The sequence below is a fragment of the Mauremys mutica genome, chromosome 16 (assembly GCF_020497125.1).
Source record: "Mauremys mutica isolate MM-2020 ecotype Southern chromosome 16, ASM2049712v1, whole genome shotgun sequence".
In the NCBI taxonomy this organism is placed as follows: domain Eukaryota; kingdom Metazoa; phylum Chordata; order Testudines; family Geoemydidae; genus Mauremys; species Mauremys mutica.
Window position 1 is genome coordinate 12,656,263 of NC_059087.1, and position 16,748 is coordinate 12,673,010.

The 16,748-nt window shown below is 43.7% G+C and overlaps 1 protein-coding gene across 12 annotated transcripts in view; it reads left to right on the forward strand.

The window, feature by feature from the left end:
• ADGRD1 (adhesion G protein-coupled receptor D1) overlaps positions 1-16,748 on the forward strand; it is a 259,978-nt gene that overhangs the window by 198,830 nt on the left and 44,400 nt on the right. For all 12 annotated transcript variants that reach the window (XM_044990191.1, XM_044990190.1, XM_044990192.1 and 9 more), the window contains 2 exons: positions 6,283-6,349; positions 9,169-9,235. In XM_044990191.1, the coding sequence (XP_044846126.1) occupies positions 6,283-6,349; positions 9,169-9,235 (134 nt within the window). The remainder of the gene's footprint in view (positions 1-6,282; positions 6,350-9,168; positions 9,236-16,748) is intronic.

Here is a 16,748-nt window from a genome sequence, read left to right on the forward strand (position 1 = left end):
TCCAGCCCCAGTTTACTTCCATATCTCAATATAACCATCATACAGGAGATTTCCTATGGTTTACCTTTGGGGCAGGACCATTATCAGTACAGACTGCTCCATCCAGGGTATTCTCCAAGGTTCTCTTCATTGTAGCAGCGCACTAACCCTGGTACAGCAATTGGAGTTTATCAGCACCAACCTTGATGCAGTACAAGCGATCACATTCCTCCCGCTACACAGACCCACCACCCTGGGACAGATGCCTCCCTAATAGGCTGGGGAGCTCATCGACACAATCAAAAGGTTCAGGGCAAATGGCCTTCCACAGAAGTGACCTTCCATATTAGTCTTTTGGAGCTAAGGACTGTCAGGAATTCCTGTGCACACTTTCTGCCTTTCATCAAGAACACCCAAACAAAAGTCATGATGGACTTAATATGACCTGGATGGCTTACATAAATCGCCAAGGGGTGCCAGATCTCTCTCCCTCTGCGCGGAAGCACTCAAACTTTGGAACTGGTGCATCCATCACAATGTTCTCATCTCAGTTTGCTATCTACCAGGGATACAGAATGTGACAGCTGACAGTCTCAGTCGGAATTTTTGTCACAACCATGAGTGGGTACTGAACGCAGACGTCCTTCAAGATATATTCACCCTTTGGGAAACCCTGACTACAGATCTCTTCACTACTTACTGGAACAAGAAATGTCCTCGTTACTGCTCCAGAGCTGGCCTGGGGAAACATTCACTGGGAGTTGCCCTCATCCTCCCATGGGATAGGGCTCTCTTACGCCTTTTCCCAGTTTCCTCTTCTATCCAAGGTCCTGTTGAAAACTCAATAAGACAAAGTGAGAGTTATTCTGATTGCTCCTCCTGGCCATGGCAAGTCTGGCTCCCTTACCTGACACACACACAGTAACTCTAAGGCCATATCCCAAGTTTCTCCCTATTTTCTCTGCACTTTCCATATGAATCAACAGATCCATCTCCCTGTTTTTTAACCCCGACCACATTGTGACAACAGAGAGACAATTCTGCATATGCTAGACATTAGAAGGACACTAGCATTCTACTTGGACAGGAATGAAGACTTTACGAAATCCCCTAAACTCTTCATTTCATCCACAGAAAGATCCAAAAGCTCTGTGATCTCGGCTCAGAGACTATCCAAATGGGTTTCTGGTTGCATTAATCACTGTTATCAAGGGCGCAACCTGCTTCTGTCCAGATCCATACGCACTCCACGCGGTCAGTTTCTACCTCGGTCACATTCCTTAAAGATATCCCTGTCTCAGTAATCTGTAGAGCAACGACTTGGGCCTCTGCCCATACTTTTGCAGAACATTATGCGATCACAGAAGGTTTGCCTCCCGACACCATCTTTGACTCCACAGTACTCTGTGCAGTAACAGACTCCACCCAGAAGTCCAAGCCTCCAGTGGTGAGTACTTCTCGGGAGTCACCTACAGTGGAGCACCCATAGGGACACAACTCGAAGAAGAGGAAGTTACTCACCTTGCAATAAAGATGGTTCTTCAAGATGTGTCCCCCTATAGGTGCTCCGCAACCCACCCTCCTCCCACTCTACTTTTGGAGTTCTCTATAGGGCTCTGTGGTGGAAAATGAAGTGTGGGGGGGGTTCGCCCGCACAGTGCTAGATAGCCTGAAGGGAGGGCACATGCAGGGGCTTAATGGACACTGCTACCAAAAATCTCTGATTAGAGGCACACCACAGAGGTGCACATACACCTACAGTAGAGCACCCATAGGGTGACACACCTTGAAGAACCATCGTTACTACACAAGGTGAGTAACTTCCTCTTTCACTTTTGCCTGATGCTGCTTCTTTCTCTGTAAAGGTCATATTTAGCCGTCTAGAATGAAAGAGCAAAAATCTGCCATAGGTTTTCTACAGGACAGCTTCATTTCTACCTGTTGCTTTTTTCCTCTACATAGAAGAAAGTCCTAAAAAGTCGCTTGAAGTTTTATAAGTAGTTTTTCCATTTTAAATTGTATTAGTGTGTCAGAACCATAAAGTGAATAGAAACTACAGTATACTGTAGGAACAGATAGGAGGTTTAATGCCAAAGAAGAGAGGAGACGCTATTGAAGTAACTGATGCTTGAATTAAGGTGGACGTGGTAGGAGAGGTAATATCTTTTACTGAAGAAAGAGACAAGCTTTCAAGCTTCCACCAAACTTTTCTTCGGATCCTTGACTTAAGGGTTGATCCTATAATCCCTATTTAGACAAAACTCCTATTGTCTTCAATGTGAGTTTTGCCTGAGTAATGATTGGAGGATTCTCTGTGCACAGATACCACCCAAATAGGTTGTGACTTAGTGCTAGAGATTGATGAAGTGATTTAGATTAACCACTGACCCAAACTGAAAATGAACTTAAATCGAACCTTGGGATTCCAACATTTGGGATAACCTTTTTTCTCTCTTAGATCTTCAATTTCCTTGTCCCAGCTGAGAGTGGAAACAGAAGTGCCAGAATACTATGAGACAGATAGTTCACACTAGATTTTCAGCCCAAGAAGTTCAGATACCCTTTGGGTAACATCTGGGTGCTTATCTGAACTGAACCAAATGTCCTGAGTCTGACCAATCCTTGCTTATTCCCCAGAAGTCCAGAGTTTGAAGCTATGTTGCCGTGTGGGCCCATACTCACTTATTAATATGCAGTGCTGCATAGCATGCACTGATACTACAGAGGTGTGCATGTTGTGAATGCCATAGCTTAGGTGACAGACTCGTGTAGTACAACATCCTGCATCTGATGCGGCACTTCCTAATGTAAAGCTCATCACGTCACATCATACATTTGAAAGGTTGGGGTAAGGCTGGTGAACATGTTTATAACACCTCAACTGAGAAAACATTCAAATACTGTATAAAAAAGCATAACTGGCATTTTTACATGGATGATAAATAGTACTAACACTGCATTAGCACTTCTGCTATTGTGTTCCTAGAATTAACTATTATGAGATGCTGTCTGACTCTTACAGCTCATCTGCAGTTTTTATTCATAAGCCAAGGATTGAGCAAATACCCTTAATATCTTTGTGTACTATATTATCCATAGGAGTGTTCCAGTCCAGATCAAATCTTGTGACCTCATCAGGCTAAATATGTTTGATTCCTGCCTTTATAGAATGTCTCAAATGGTTGGTTCTTCAGAGAACAATGTTTCTTTCATGGTAACAAATTTCTAATTTATTTTAGATGCTAACCTCCACCCCCATCTATCTTTTAATAGCCTGTTACTGCGGAGTAAAGACACATGCTGCACTGTAGGTTGTAGACCATTTTACATTCATTGAATTAACTGTTCTTGTTATCCAGATGACTGCACTATGCTTCATCTGTATACGTTTTATGATCTTGCTAGGGAACTCTGTATTTAATTTTCTTCTTCACTGCAGATTAAAATTGATAAATAATCAAGTTAAATCCTGTGACTCCCTGAAATTTGCCTTGGAAAACAGGCAGGCTAGCATCCAGAGGGATAGGAAGCACAAATACGTTTTGTGTATGAGACAGATTATCGACATGTGAAGGCTGTTAGCCCTGGGAAGAAAACTCATACCACAGGATTATTAGCCAGTGGCAAGCAACTTATTGTTATTTATCTTACCGTAACACCCAGGAGCTCCATTCCTGGACCAGGACCTCATAGTGCTAAGTGCAGTGCAAACACAGCAAAGAAAGACTGTCCCTGCCCCCTTAGGCTGTGTATACATTCAGTTAACTGGGTTTATTGAGTTTGAGCACCGCGCCTAGCCTAGGTGTGAGCAGTCACACTACAAAGCCATACCCATTACTGGGCTCTCAATGTTTCTACACTTGCCATTTGTGTGTGTCTGTGAGCATATCCCATGGTTCTCTGTGTTGAGATGCTCTATGGTTCTTTTGTGGTCAGTTGTGTCAATGGTGGGAGAATTTGTCCTTTTCTTCTGGGGGAAGTGTGGGAAGGGCATTGGAGGACCATCAGCAGTCAAGTGATTTACCACACCTCCCCACTACAAAGTGGGCGGGTTTCAGCCCAAGTTAAAGTGGACCCCAGATTCTACCTGAATCCCGAGCCGGGTCAGTTAGCCTGGTCTTCAGGCACTTCCAAACCCAGGTCAGTGATTTTTCTGGGTAGATGGTGCGGCTGGGGCGGCCGCTTAGGACTAAAATCTGGGTAAGTGGACAGCTTAACTGTGCAGTGTAGATGTGCCCTTAGTCAGTTGTATTTGAAACAGTAAAAACCTGGGTTTTTGTCTTTGAGGGGTTGTCAAGAACATGGCTTAGGTAAGATAATAGGGGCCTCAATTCAGCAAAGCATTCAAGTGTGATGGATCAGGGCCATGTACAATTGACTGTTCTGGGTATCACACATTAGTAAACAGGGTTTTCCATTGTTTAAAAATATGACTGTCTACAACAATATTGTAGACTTTAGAATTCACATTGTAATATGCCACTTAGTAGACCATGGGCCTGAATCTGCTCTCATGTGCACTGATGTAAGTCAGGAGTCACTCCACCCTGAAGTTATTCTAGTATAACACTGAAGCAAGCACGGTTACTTGCTGGCTGTTGAATATTTTTGTCATTGATAAATATGTATTGTTCCTGGCAATAATCACTTAAGAATTGAAACACCTCTGCCTGAAACTGCATGTTTGCCTTCTGGAAACATCCTATGGAATTTAATTGGGATGAAACCAATAAGGTTCTACGGAAATTAATTTTAAAAGATTTTGTAGAAGTTACTGCAAAACTCCATAGGTTTTATTACTGAATTATCTCCCTTCCATAGATTTTTTTTACACAAAAAAACATCTTATACATCCTATTCTTTAGCAGGTATATGGTTATTAAATCAATAAAATAATGTAAAAAGCCACCCTATTTTCACATCATTTTCTATTTGCTAGATGGGACATTTATAGAGGCCTGACAGACAATCATTTGCTAGGTAAAGAGTTCCTGCTTTACCGTGTTCAAAACCATTGGCAGCAGAAACCTTGCTTCCTTTCTTACTACTAGCTTGGAAAACTATTAAAGTGGCACAACAAGACATCATTAGGCTCTGGGCTAGTTACCATTGAAGGCAGAAGGACAGTTGCCTGAATCTGTATAATTCTTATGTAACGTTGTCAAGTGTTCCCTGCCTCCCAGCAGTAATGATAGGAAATGTAATTTATTTACTTTAAGCAAATATATCTCTCACTAGAAATCTTTCAGTGCTATCTCATACATTCATATTAGGAAACATACCCTCTTAGGTTTCAGAGTGGTAGCCGTGTTAGTCTGTATCAGCAAAAACAACCAGGAGTCCCCTTATGGCACCTTAGAGATGAACACATTTATTTGGGCATAAGCTTTTGTGGGCTAAAACCCACTTCATCAGATGCATGGAGTGAAAAACAGAGTAAGCAGAATATATATTATAGCACATAAAAAGATGAGTGTTGCCTTACCAAATGGGGGGGTCAGTGCTAACGAGCCAATACAATTAAGGTGGAAGTGGCCTATTCTCAACAGTTGACAAGAAGGTGCGAGTATCAGCAGAGGGGAAATTACTTTTTGTAGTGACCCATCCACTCTCCCCCAAAAATATGATAATGTCCAGTTTTCAAATTAATTCCACCCCACACTTGGTAAGGTAACTCCCATCTTTTCATGTGCTATAATATATATTCTGCTTACTGTATTTTTCACTCCATGCATCTGATGAAGTGGGTTTTAGCCCATAAAAGCTTATACCCAAATAAATTTGTTAGTGTCTAAGGTGCCACAAGGATTCCTAGTTGTTTATACCCTCTTAGGGCATGTGAATGGGATCTTAACTTGGTTCAATTTATTCAAGACTCTCTCTCACCCTACCCATTTGTGATGCTCAAAACAGTAACTGGATGTTGACATTTCTAGGCTATCTCCATGCTAATTGTGAACCTCCTGGGAGATTTGACTGTTTTCTAGGACTATTTTTGGAGGCTTGGATTAGGATCATTGACTCAGTATGTAGAAAAGCCTGAAGAAGAGCTCTGTGTACGCTCAAAAGCTTCTCTGTCTCGCCAATAGAAGTTGGTCCAATAAAAGATATTATCTCACCCCCCCTTGTCTGTGTAATGTAGCTGCACAAAGGGCTCTGAGACACATGTAACTCTGAAACACATTTGAGCTGTTTTGCTGGCTGTGAAGATTGCTCCTGGACACATTGACTGAATTTACCTGGTTTTCTGAAGCAAAGCATTGGGTGCAGTTTTGACACTGTCACCATCTCTGAATTTTGCAGGATGCCCACTGGTGATCTGCATCATCTCTGCAGCTTCAGCCCTGCACTGTTACGGAGAAATTGGAAAGTGAGTACAGAAAGATCTACCTCTGGTTCAAATATGAAAACAAGTAAGATATGGGGGGAGGGCAGGACTAATACTAAATATCTTCCCACAGGGCCTGATTCTGGGCACCAACAACTCCCATTGACTTCTAGCACTATTTATCACTTATGCATTGCATGTTAGGTCTATATATTGAGGCTATTTTCACATTTACTAGGGATGGGCCCAACTTTGAAAGTTCAGATCCATAATCAAAGCTGAGTATGAACTTCCTCGGAATTTGGGGATGAGATGGTGGAAGAAATTCTTAGATCTAGTATTCTGGTTTGGATTCATCTCTTTGAGCACTACTGTAATACAACCAATAATAGTAAATAACATGCCTATGTAAGGGTATTTATATGTTAACTTTTGTTTTGAGCATATTTATTTTACTACTAAAACTGAATTGCTCAAGGATTCCTTGTTTGGACTGAAACAGCTAACCACCTCTCCTGTTCTTAGTCTTTGTTGTACTTTCCCCCCTGTTTAAAATATGTTAGGAAACAGCCACCCACAAATAGTTCTCAATGAGCCCGCTCAGCATTATAGTGTTCTGTTCCATAAAGAGATACTGCCTCCAGCAGTAGTGATGGTGGAAGTTCATGCTAGGTGATCTTCATTGTTTGTAACATGTATTTTACATGTAAACTCCAGTTTTGACTAAACACAAGGATCAGAGAGTGACAAAACTAACCAAAATACTTGATGTAAGCAATGTAGTTGTAGCCTATGATTGCAGAGGTGTTAACGGGCCATTCTAGCTTGAATTTTCCCTTACGATGTGTGCTAACTACTTAGGTTAAACAGGGCCGGTGCAAGGATGTTTCACCTTGCGCCCTCCCCCATCCCCTCCCCCCCGCCCTGAGCCCTCCCCCCCCCGTGCCCTGAGGCAACCCCCTGCCCCAGCTCACCTCTGCTCCGCCTCCACCCCGAGCACGCCGTCGCTGCTTCACTTCTCCCGCCTCCCAGGCTTGCGGCGCCAATCAGCTTAGGTGCTGCAAGCCTGGGAGGCGGGAGAAGTGAAGCAGCCATGGTGTGCTTGGGGAGGAGGCAGGGAGTTCCCCTGTGTACCCCCCCCCCACGCCCTCTGCCCCAGCTCCTTCCGCCTAAATGCCGGCGGCAACCAGGGCGGCCGAAGATCCAGCTGCCACGGTTGCTGCCAAAGAAAATGCCGCTCCCCAAATCCTAGCGCCCTAGGCGACTGCCTAGGTTGCCTAAATGGTTGCACCGGCCCTGAGGTTAAACAATCTGTTCCATCTTGCATTTTGCTATGACATTGAGGGGTCCCTTCCCAGACCTGAAGAGGAGCTCTATGAAAGCTCCCAAGCTTGTCTCTCTGATCCAATAAAATATATAACCTCACTCACTCTCTCTCTCAAAATATGTACTGAACTCCCAGTTGACTTGACACCTTTTGTTTAGATCTAATGTGGAGGGACAGGAGGAGGAGTAAGGCAGGATTGGAGGACTGAAGACCCCCGGGTGGGCGTAAAAGATCTTTATAAATACTTGCTTAATGGGGAGCAGAATTTTGAGAAGGAAGCGCAATCTACTTCCAGGAATCACAGGGCTTGGAGTGAGGGAGGAATAGAGTGTTACTACCCCTGAATTAGATCCATATCTTTCCCTAAAAGCCAGTGAGGAAGTATTGGGGCCATTGCTGGAGTTGATGATGCATCCTTTTAAAGGTGTAATAAATGCTGCTTCTGAACCCTTTCCACTTCCAAATCACAGCTGCTCAGTGTAGCACTCTGTTCCCCTCTACTGCTGGCCGAACCACAGATAAAGGTTGATTGGCTAACATAGGTGGGTTTTATATCTCAGGCAGTTGAGATTCATAGGTTTAGAATAAAAGATCACAGGTCCCCATTGCTGACAACCTACCCAAGGGCATGATGTTACACACCCAGCAGTCTCCTAGGCAGTATGCCTTTGTCTATGTGGACATAAATGTTTCCAGCCAACAGTGTTACACATGCTCTGAGCACCCCTCTGGCTGTGCTTTGTCAGAAGGATCCAACAATGCAGAGGTTGGGAATGTCTGTAGTAAGAGAAGAGATGATTGACTGATTAAACGAGTTAAATCTTAATTAGTAAACCAGATTTAGAGATGGTTTTGGGATTAAAATTCTGAACATTGAGTATGGGGCATTGTAAGCAGAAAAAGCAAACTAATCTGAGAGAATACTATAGGGCCTAATCCTGCAACAATTTAAGCATGTGAGAAAACGTTATTTTGATGGGTAAGGTAATTCATGTACTTAAGTCATTACAGGATGATACAGGTTTTTGCTGAATGAATGGATTACTCCTTTGTTCGGTTTTTGTCCATTCCAAACTGAAGATGTAAGAACTAAGCCGAAAGTTGTCATCCCCTTCCTCATCCCCCAGTAGCCTCAAGAACAAGAGAGGAAGTCTTAGATTTTATTCTTGCTGCAAAGACAATTGGAATCCTCTCTTCTGATGAACACCATATTACACGGTGCAGCTGCCAGAAAGGACAGCTTAGGTATTCTCTCTCTGTGTCTCCTGCACACTGAAGCAGATAATTGCAGGCAGACTTCCCTATGCAATATACAAATCCAAGAGAGACCTTGCTGGAGACTCCTTGAGTAGGAGGAGTGGGGGGAAGCAAGAGGATGGAATTAGCTCCATCCATGTTTCCTGTTTTAGAATTTCTCAGCCATTCTGTACCATAGTTGCTTCTCTTTTTAATTAGCAATGCACTTAATGAGATGACCTCATGTTTGATCTTGCAGCAGTGAATAGATAGTAACCATTCAGCTTTCTCCCTGCAGTTGCTGGCTTTCACTGGAGAACGGCGCAATCTGGGCTTTTGTGGCCCCAGCACTGTTTGTAATTATGGTACGTATACTTGCTGCTACCAGCCTCTCATTGCACATGCAGTTTTACTTGAAGACACAGGCCTAAATTCCATCCTCAGTAACACTGGGCAGCCCCACAGAACTCAATGGTATTGCATGGTGTCTGTCTGAGCTATTTTCTTTCTGTTCATTCAAATGCCCTCGTTTTACTTTGATTGACATGTTAGTATTTGTTTAGGTGAGCGGATTCCTCCACTGTTAATTTTACTAGTCCACAGCACATGTCTTCTTGCTGATAGGCCTTAAGCTGCAACAGCCCCCAGCCACTGAAATTCTAATGGGAAAAATGACACGGAAACCTACCAGTAAAGCCTGCTGTATTCTAAATGTACCTATGTCCCTCCAATTGAATGCTATAGGCTAGATTCACAAAGGGACTGAGGCACCTAACTGCCACTTTAGGTGCCTGTATCCTAGAACCAGACACGCTGGTATTCACAAAACCACTCCTCAGCTACCGCTGAACCATAAATTCACTCGGCACCTAAGTTTTTGCAGTACGCGCATTGCTGCCCCACTTTTGGCGTCTGGATGCCTAAGCCCCAGTGTGATTCAGAAACCAGGGGACTAGAGCTCGTCCTCCGCTAACTCCCCTGCAGGGCCTAAGCTGGGAAAAACGCTCTGGTCATGCTTATTGGATTGGTCCCCTCACCTGTGCTCACAAAAATGGCTGGGGGTGGGGAGGGAGGCGGAGCACGAGGGACGTGCCCAGGAATTGAACAGGCTCTCCCACCGCTCACAGGAGTGCTATAACCCCTTCCTTATGGGATATTCTGATGTGGGGGCTCTCTCAGCCTCTCCCGTTGAAGCTGTGCCACCATGAGAGAGACTCGATAGCCTGCTCTAACCACCACTCACCCAAGATCCAGTCCCCTTGCGCCAATGACTCTTTTATCCAAAATGGAGCAGAGACTGGGGGGAGCCTCACATCACAATATCCCAGAGCCCAGCACTTAGGGCACTCGCCTCTGAGAGGTGGCAAATCCCTGTTCAAATCCCTTATCCCCCTCAGGCAGAGGGGGACTTGAAACGGGCTCCCCCATCCCAAGTGCTCTAACCACTGGGCTAAAAGTTATGAGGGAGGTCTACCGCCACCTTGCAAGAAATTCCTTAGGTACCTCCTGACTCCAGGAGAGGTTTCACAGCTGAGACTCCCAAGCAGAGGAAGGTGTGTCCCTCCAGCCGGTGTTTAGGCACCAAACTCTCTGATAGCAGTGAGGCTTAGGACATGCCCCCTTCTCCTTGGCATCTTCCATGGGCTGGCTTTTGAGAAACCCATTCTTAGGCACCTATTTCCCTCCATCCATTTCATAGGAAGCCTGAGAGCTGAATTCAGGATATGCGAAGCCCAGTCATTTTCTAAGTGCCTAAAAATTAGGCATGTCTCCAGATGGGTCTGATCCCATTCAAACTTTGAGGCTGGTCAGATTTGGGGAAACTTGGGTCCAAATTCATACATAGAAATAAACCATGAAGTTTGAAGCTCTGGCTATGGAACTTCAAAGTTATTTAGGTGCCTACCTTCAAAACAATGGGATTGTTACTATGTTATTAAATTGTCCTTAGTGTTTATGGGACCAGTGGTCTCACCCTTACTAATATGAATTACTCACATGAATAATGATTTTCAATGTGAGTAAGGGATGCATAGTTAGGTTCCATGTTATTAAAATAGCAATAATATATCTTTTAAATACATGTTAGCAAAATATTAAAAAAATGAAAAGTTCCATATTAGTAAATTATCTTTTTCCCCTGTGGTTTATTTATACACAGCATAATATGCAGTATTTCAAATAAGAGCATAGCTACAGTACTTTTAATAAAACTATTTATTATGAAGCTATGACTAATCAAGTTATAGGAAAATCACAGATACTACTGTATGCAGCTATTAAAGCAATAAAGTTTATTAATTTAAAACCAGAAACTATTTTGTTACTATAGTAACTCTCAAATCAAACTATGGCGGCTTCCATTAAAATCTTTATAACCTTGCCTTTGCGGGTACATAACATTATTGCAGTGTTCCATATTTGTAGTATTGTGACTACCTAGGGAATAATGCAAATACCATGGTAACAGTAACTACTTGCAAGAGAATTTATTGGAATTTTAATGAGGACCACTATATACAAAGCATCTCAGATAATAGCTATAGCACCAGAATACAGTCTTGTGATAATTTATAGTCCCTGTAGAAATTAATGCCTACGAAACATATAGTAATATGAGAGACAGATTTAGACCAATGCCTGGTGGTGAAAAGTTCTATATGGCATTATTATTCACAACTGCTTCTTCAGACACTAAGCAAGCATCAGAAACAAGCCTTAGTCACTCCATAGCCTGGGCTAGATTTGAACTAACACTCTAGAGGCGCATGGATCCATGTTTCTCTCCTGAGCCATCCAGTGTTTTAAAATACATATTCAAAGTAAATATTTATGATCAATAAACAGAACAAATTCTTTGCCAAAATAGTTGCCTGCCGAGTACAGATTTCTACTGCATTTGCTGGAGGAAACAGTAATATTGTAAATATAAAAGTTAATTAAAAACATTCAAAGCAGAGGTTATTAATGTGCATGGTTTAAGCCATCATTTATTATGAATGCTATGGTTGGCAAGAGCAACTGCAATCCTCCTTGGCCAATGGATTTTGACGTCCGAGGAGAGAGAGGCGGGTATAGAAAGAAAATACCTGCAAACCACTTATAAAGTGGATGCCTTATATTATATTATATTATATTTCATAGGCCAGATTCTCTGCCCTGCTCTACTCCCTTTGTACCACTCTGGCAGTGCAAAGGGATCAGAGACTGGCCATGTCCCTCCAGCCATGGATACCTCCAGCTAATGTAGCTGGATCCTACGCAACCCCCTGTGGTGTAGGGGGAGAGTTATTGGTGTGGCCAGAGCCCCAGCTGTTGGATGGTTCTTTGTGGACACTGGAGATCAGAGCAGCCCCCACATTGCTCTTAATTCTGAAAGGATCAATGGTGGGGAAATTTGGCCAAAGATACTAGAGCAAGTCTCTGCTCTTATGAACAAGTGTACTGGGATCATTAACGAGTGTGCAGAACAGACAGCTCTTGGGTTTTTAAATGCCTCATCAAAAAGATTCCCCACACCAAGCAAACTACAGGCATTTAGTTCCTGCATCTCAGAGGGCCGAGTCCCTTCACTAATATTCAAATCTATTGTTCTTAGCAGGCCTGGGTGTTCCAAACGTGGGGCTGTGCGCCCTCAAATCCCACTGCAATCAGTGGGGCTTGGGGGCACTCAGGATATTGCAGAAATAGGTAACAAATGACTAGATCCCCCCCCAGCGGAGTTCTGCGGAAGGTACCATATGGCCTGCACATTCCCCTTCCCTGTAACCGTATGTTAGGGCTCTACAATGGAATGGAACACCAGGCACTACAGTTGAAACGCTTGGTGAAGGAATGGCTTGTTAAACCAAGCCCGTTACATTCAGATGGCTGCTTTGGGTACATCTGTCGCTTGTAACGATTCTAATCTTTCCAGAGAAGAAGGCAGGTTCATGACTCAGTTACTGATACATGAATGTATTACAACCGTTTAATTATGCCCAGACATTAAATTACAGTGAACTGGTGCTTAATTGCTTTCATTATTCGAGGAGTCAGGGTTGTTTTCCAGGATTAAGGAGAGCATTACTCCCCTGAAAACCTCTCTATAGCATCATCCTCTGATACTGTAATCAAGGAGGCCCCTACGACTCCTGTAGTAGGGTTGTAGAATCAGGACAATAATGAAAATGAGAAGTAGATAAACATATTGATTAGAGTAACCACACGTCTGTGTTAAAGGCCTTACTTTGATTTTTAAGTGACGAGTGCAGATTCTGGGCCATCTTTGCGGTGTTGGAGAGAGGCTGAGTGGCACCCTGGTCCACGAGCTCTATGCCACTTTCCTGCATGGACACCAGCAAGGGGTCTGCGGTGAGGACCTGCAGGAGAAAGCAGGATGGGGAGTGACTGGAGCATACTGGCAATGCCAAAGTACACCTGTCCCCCACAAACTGTGCATTCTGTGCACTCTAAGGGGGTACAGCACAAAAATCACGCCCCCATTATTTCCCTGGTGGAGCAGCAGAATGGGGGCCTCGACTTTTCCATAGCAGGCTAGACTGGCAAAAGAAAGTTCCAGTGAGATGCCCCCAAATGTTCCTGGACCTACAGAACCTCCCAGCCATTGCATTTGCAAATAAGCATTGACACAAGCCAAGAGGAGAGCTGTGCATACAGCAGGTGCGGAGAGTCACCATGTTCACCACATCACAGCATTTTACAAGCATTTAAGCTCTTACAAAGGGCTTGATTCAGTCATGGTAAACTGGACATTGCAGCTCCTCCCAAAGGGGGATGACAGTTGGTGATTCCACTGCTTCCCTCTAGTGGGGCTGCAGCCAGGGAACTGCTGGAGCATGGTCAGGAGATCTCCTGAATCAGGACATTTCCTGGGCAGTGTAGCCCAGCCTGTCTCCCACTCACTCTATGTGCTGTGAAAAGTCCTAGGGAAGTTAATAGTGATGGAAGTGCTTGCTAGGACTCTATAGACATTTAACAGGCAAGGTGAAAAAGCTCATGTCTCAGTTTTACAAGCTTGGTATGTTGACGTGGCAGAAACTGCCTCACACCAACAGCTTACTGATGAGATGAATGGCATAGCTGAAGAATCCCATGTAATAGGCAGAGAATTTCTCTCTCCTGTAAAAGGAAAGCACAGTTGTGCAAGTGACAGGTAGGTGGGTGGCTACGGGTGGGGCAGAGTTGGTGGAAGAGCCCTGGGCTTTGTTTTCATAACATGATTGTTTTTTTCTTGTGTGCTGTAATTAAAGCTGGCTTAAGTCCAGGTGTGGACATCACATGTTGATAGAAGAATTCTTCTCTTGACCTAGCTTCTGCCTCTTGGAGAGGTGGATTTACTAGAGCGACGGAAGAACCCCTTCTGTGGCTTTAGTAAGTATCTACAGTACAGTACAGTACAGTGTGCTGCTGTAGCGTTTCTAGTGTAGAGAAACCCGTAAAAAATGGTGAACGACTGAAATAATCCAATATTCAAATTGTTTCCTCATTGACTCAGCACTTGCTGTCTTGCTGTGTAGGAAATCTGAGTCAACCAGCATAATCAAGTCCTCCTAAGCTAATGCCCAAAGACTATTAAATACAAAAGGGAAGATGGTGAAGAACTTACTCCCAGGGTGAACTTTGACATCAGTGGCACTATTCATTTGAGTAATTGCTCACCAGTGTGAATTAGGGCTAAACTACGTGGCCCTAACTTTGTATTTGTTACACAGTATTCTTGGCAGGACAAGTTATATTCTTATGTGGATTCAAATATTTGGAGAAAGAAGGAGCCAAATGGAGGGAAGACAAATGAACCGGGGTAGTGTTCTTATAATAATTTGCAAAATATTCCAAATCCAGCTCAGCCCAAACGAGCAGCAAATTGTGCCAACTGAATATTCTACTTGAAAAATGGATTAATATCCTAGGGGATAACAGCAAGGCTAACTTGTGGTTTAAGTGTGTGTATATATATATTTGTATTTAGTCTTCCTGTTATTTAGCGGCAAAAGCTCTTTAAGTAGCAAACCAGCCATTAGCTGCCTGAAATGTTGTTTTGCTAGGAAAGCACGGCTTAAAAGGCTGTACTTAAAAGCCGGACTGCTCCCACCCACAGGGTTTCCATGGTAGGGGGCCTCGGCAGAGGAAAATGGCATATAGGCAATCATTCCAGGGGAGGAGCAGGCATTGCAGCCCCCTCCCCCATGGACTGGGAAGGGGGGGCCTCTCTCCAGATCTGTGCAGCTCCTGTGCCTCTGCCTGCCCCAACTTCTGGTTCGTGAGCAATGCAGAGGCAGTGGAGCCATGCTACTAAAGCTCCTTCCACCACGAGCTGCCCCCTTAAAAGGGAGTTATGGAGTGATGGGAGTTGTGTCTGTGGAAAAAGTTAACAAAGCCTCCAGTAGTTTCCCCATAAGGGCAACAAATCAACCACCACCTCCCACATTTTGACCATGTGTGGAATCACAGACCCAAAAAGTGCTCGCATTAGGATTTGAGGCAAGGGACACGAGGAGATGGTGCCGTGAAGAGCTGTAGGGCACTCTTCTAATCCCTACATGTTAGGCCTTTAAGAACATGAAGAAACCCCCATGCAATAGCCTGAAAATATCGAGCTTTGCTATTAGCGCTTTCTGCTGATTTGAAAAGCAAATTAATCTTAGTCAAACTGTGCCCAAGGAAACATCTCTCCAAAAGAATCTGTATATTTGGAACAAGGTAGTAAAGACTTCTGGCAGACGGCTTTGTTCGTTATCAGCCATCTGTCTCCTTCCTGTGTTTTCATACATATGATAGAATTAAGGCAATTCTAGTGACAACCCAAACTCCTGTGCATACTGTGTGATGGGTAGTAGCAAAGACATTGAACAGACCAAGAAGATAGCAATCATGCAGGGGAAAATTTTGGACAGTAGTTTGCTGATCCTTTATGTTGCTTTGCCATAAATTGTTACTTTCCTAGGCTGATCCCATCCCCTGTTACAAGAATGTCTCCAACAGCAATTTTGTAGATGTGTGTGCACATCTGAGTAAAAGATCATCACAACAAAGAATTCTGTACCATGTTGACATGGGCTAATTGCTTTTTCATTAGTGTCCTGGAGATGACATTCCTTTGGGAATTGGGGCTCTTGTCTCACCATGCAATTCATGCCTACGAATGGTCCTTCTTTGTAAATACTAAACACTGAAGGCAACTTGCTGACACACTCATGCTGAATAGTACCTAGAACCCAATTCAGTAAGAACAACAGCTAGCTCTTACACAACACTTTTCATCAGTAGGTCTCAAAGCAATTTACAAAGGAGGTAAATATCATTATCCCCATTTTACTGATGGGAAAACAAAGGAGGTGAAGTGAATTTGCCCAAGGTCACCAGCAGGTCAGAGGCAAAGCTGAGAACAGAACCCAACACTCCCAAGTCCCAGTACAGTGCTCTATGCTGCAATGCCTCCCTCCACTGACTTCAAGTTACTCTTTATTATGAGTAAGGGAGCAGCTAGGGGCCAGAGTCTGCTAATCACAGATCACTCTGGGGGCCCGATGTTCCACTCTTGTTCTCATTACGTAGTGCCTTGCTCTGCAAGTAGCCCCACTGATTTAAGTCAGTCTGCTTGTGGAGTGGGAGGGGGGCAGAACTTGGCCCCTAACGCTTAGAGACCCTGAAGCAAGAAGGCACTTAAGCATGTGCTTAACTTTAAGCAGGCAAATAGTTTCACTGAAGTCAAGCACATGCTTAGGTGCTTTGCTGGATAGAGGCACAACTGAACAACTCAGCTTCCTTAATTTTATCCCTATCAGTGCCTGAGCACTAGCACTTTTTCTTGTTTAAAATAAAGTTCCTTATTCCTTTTTTTCTACTCAAAAACATGCAGCATTTTTGAAAGAATTA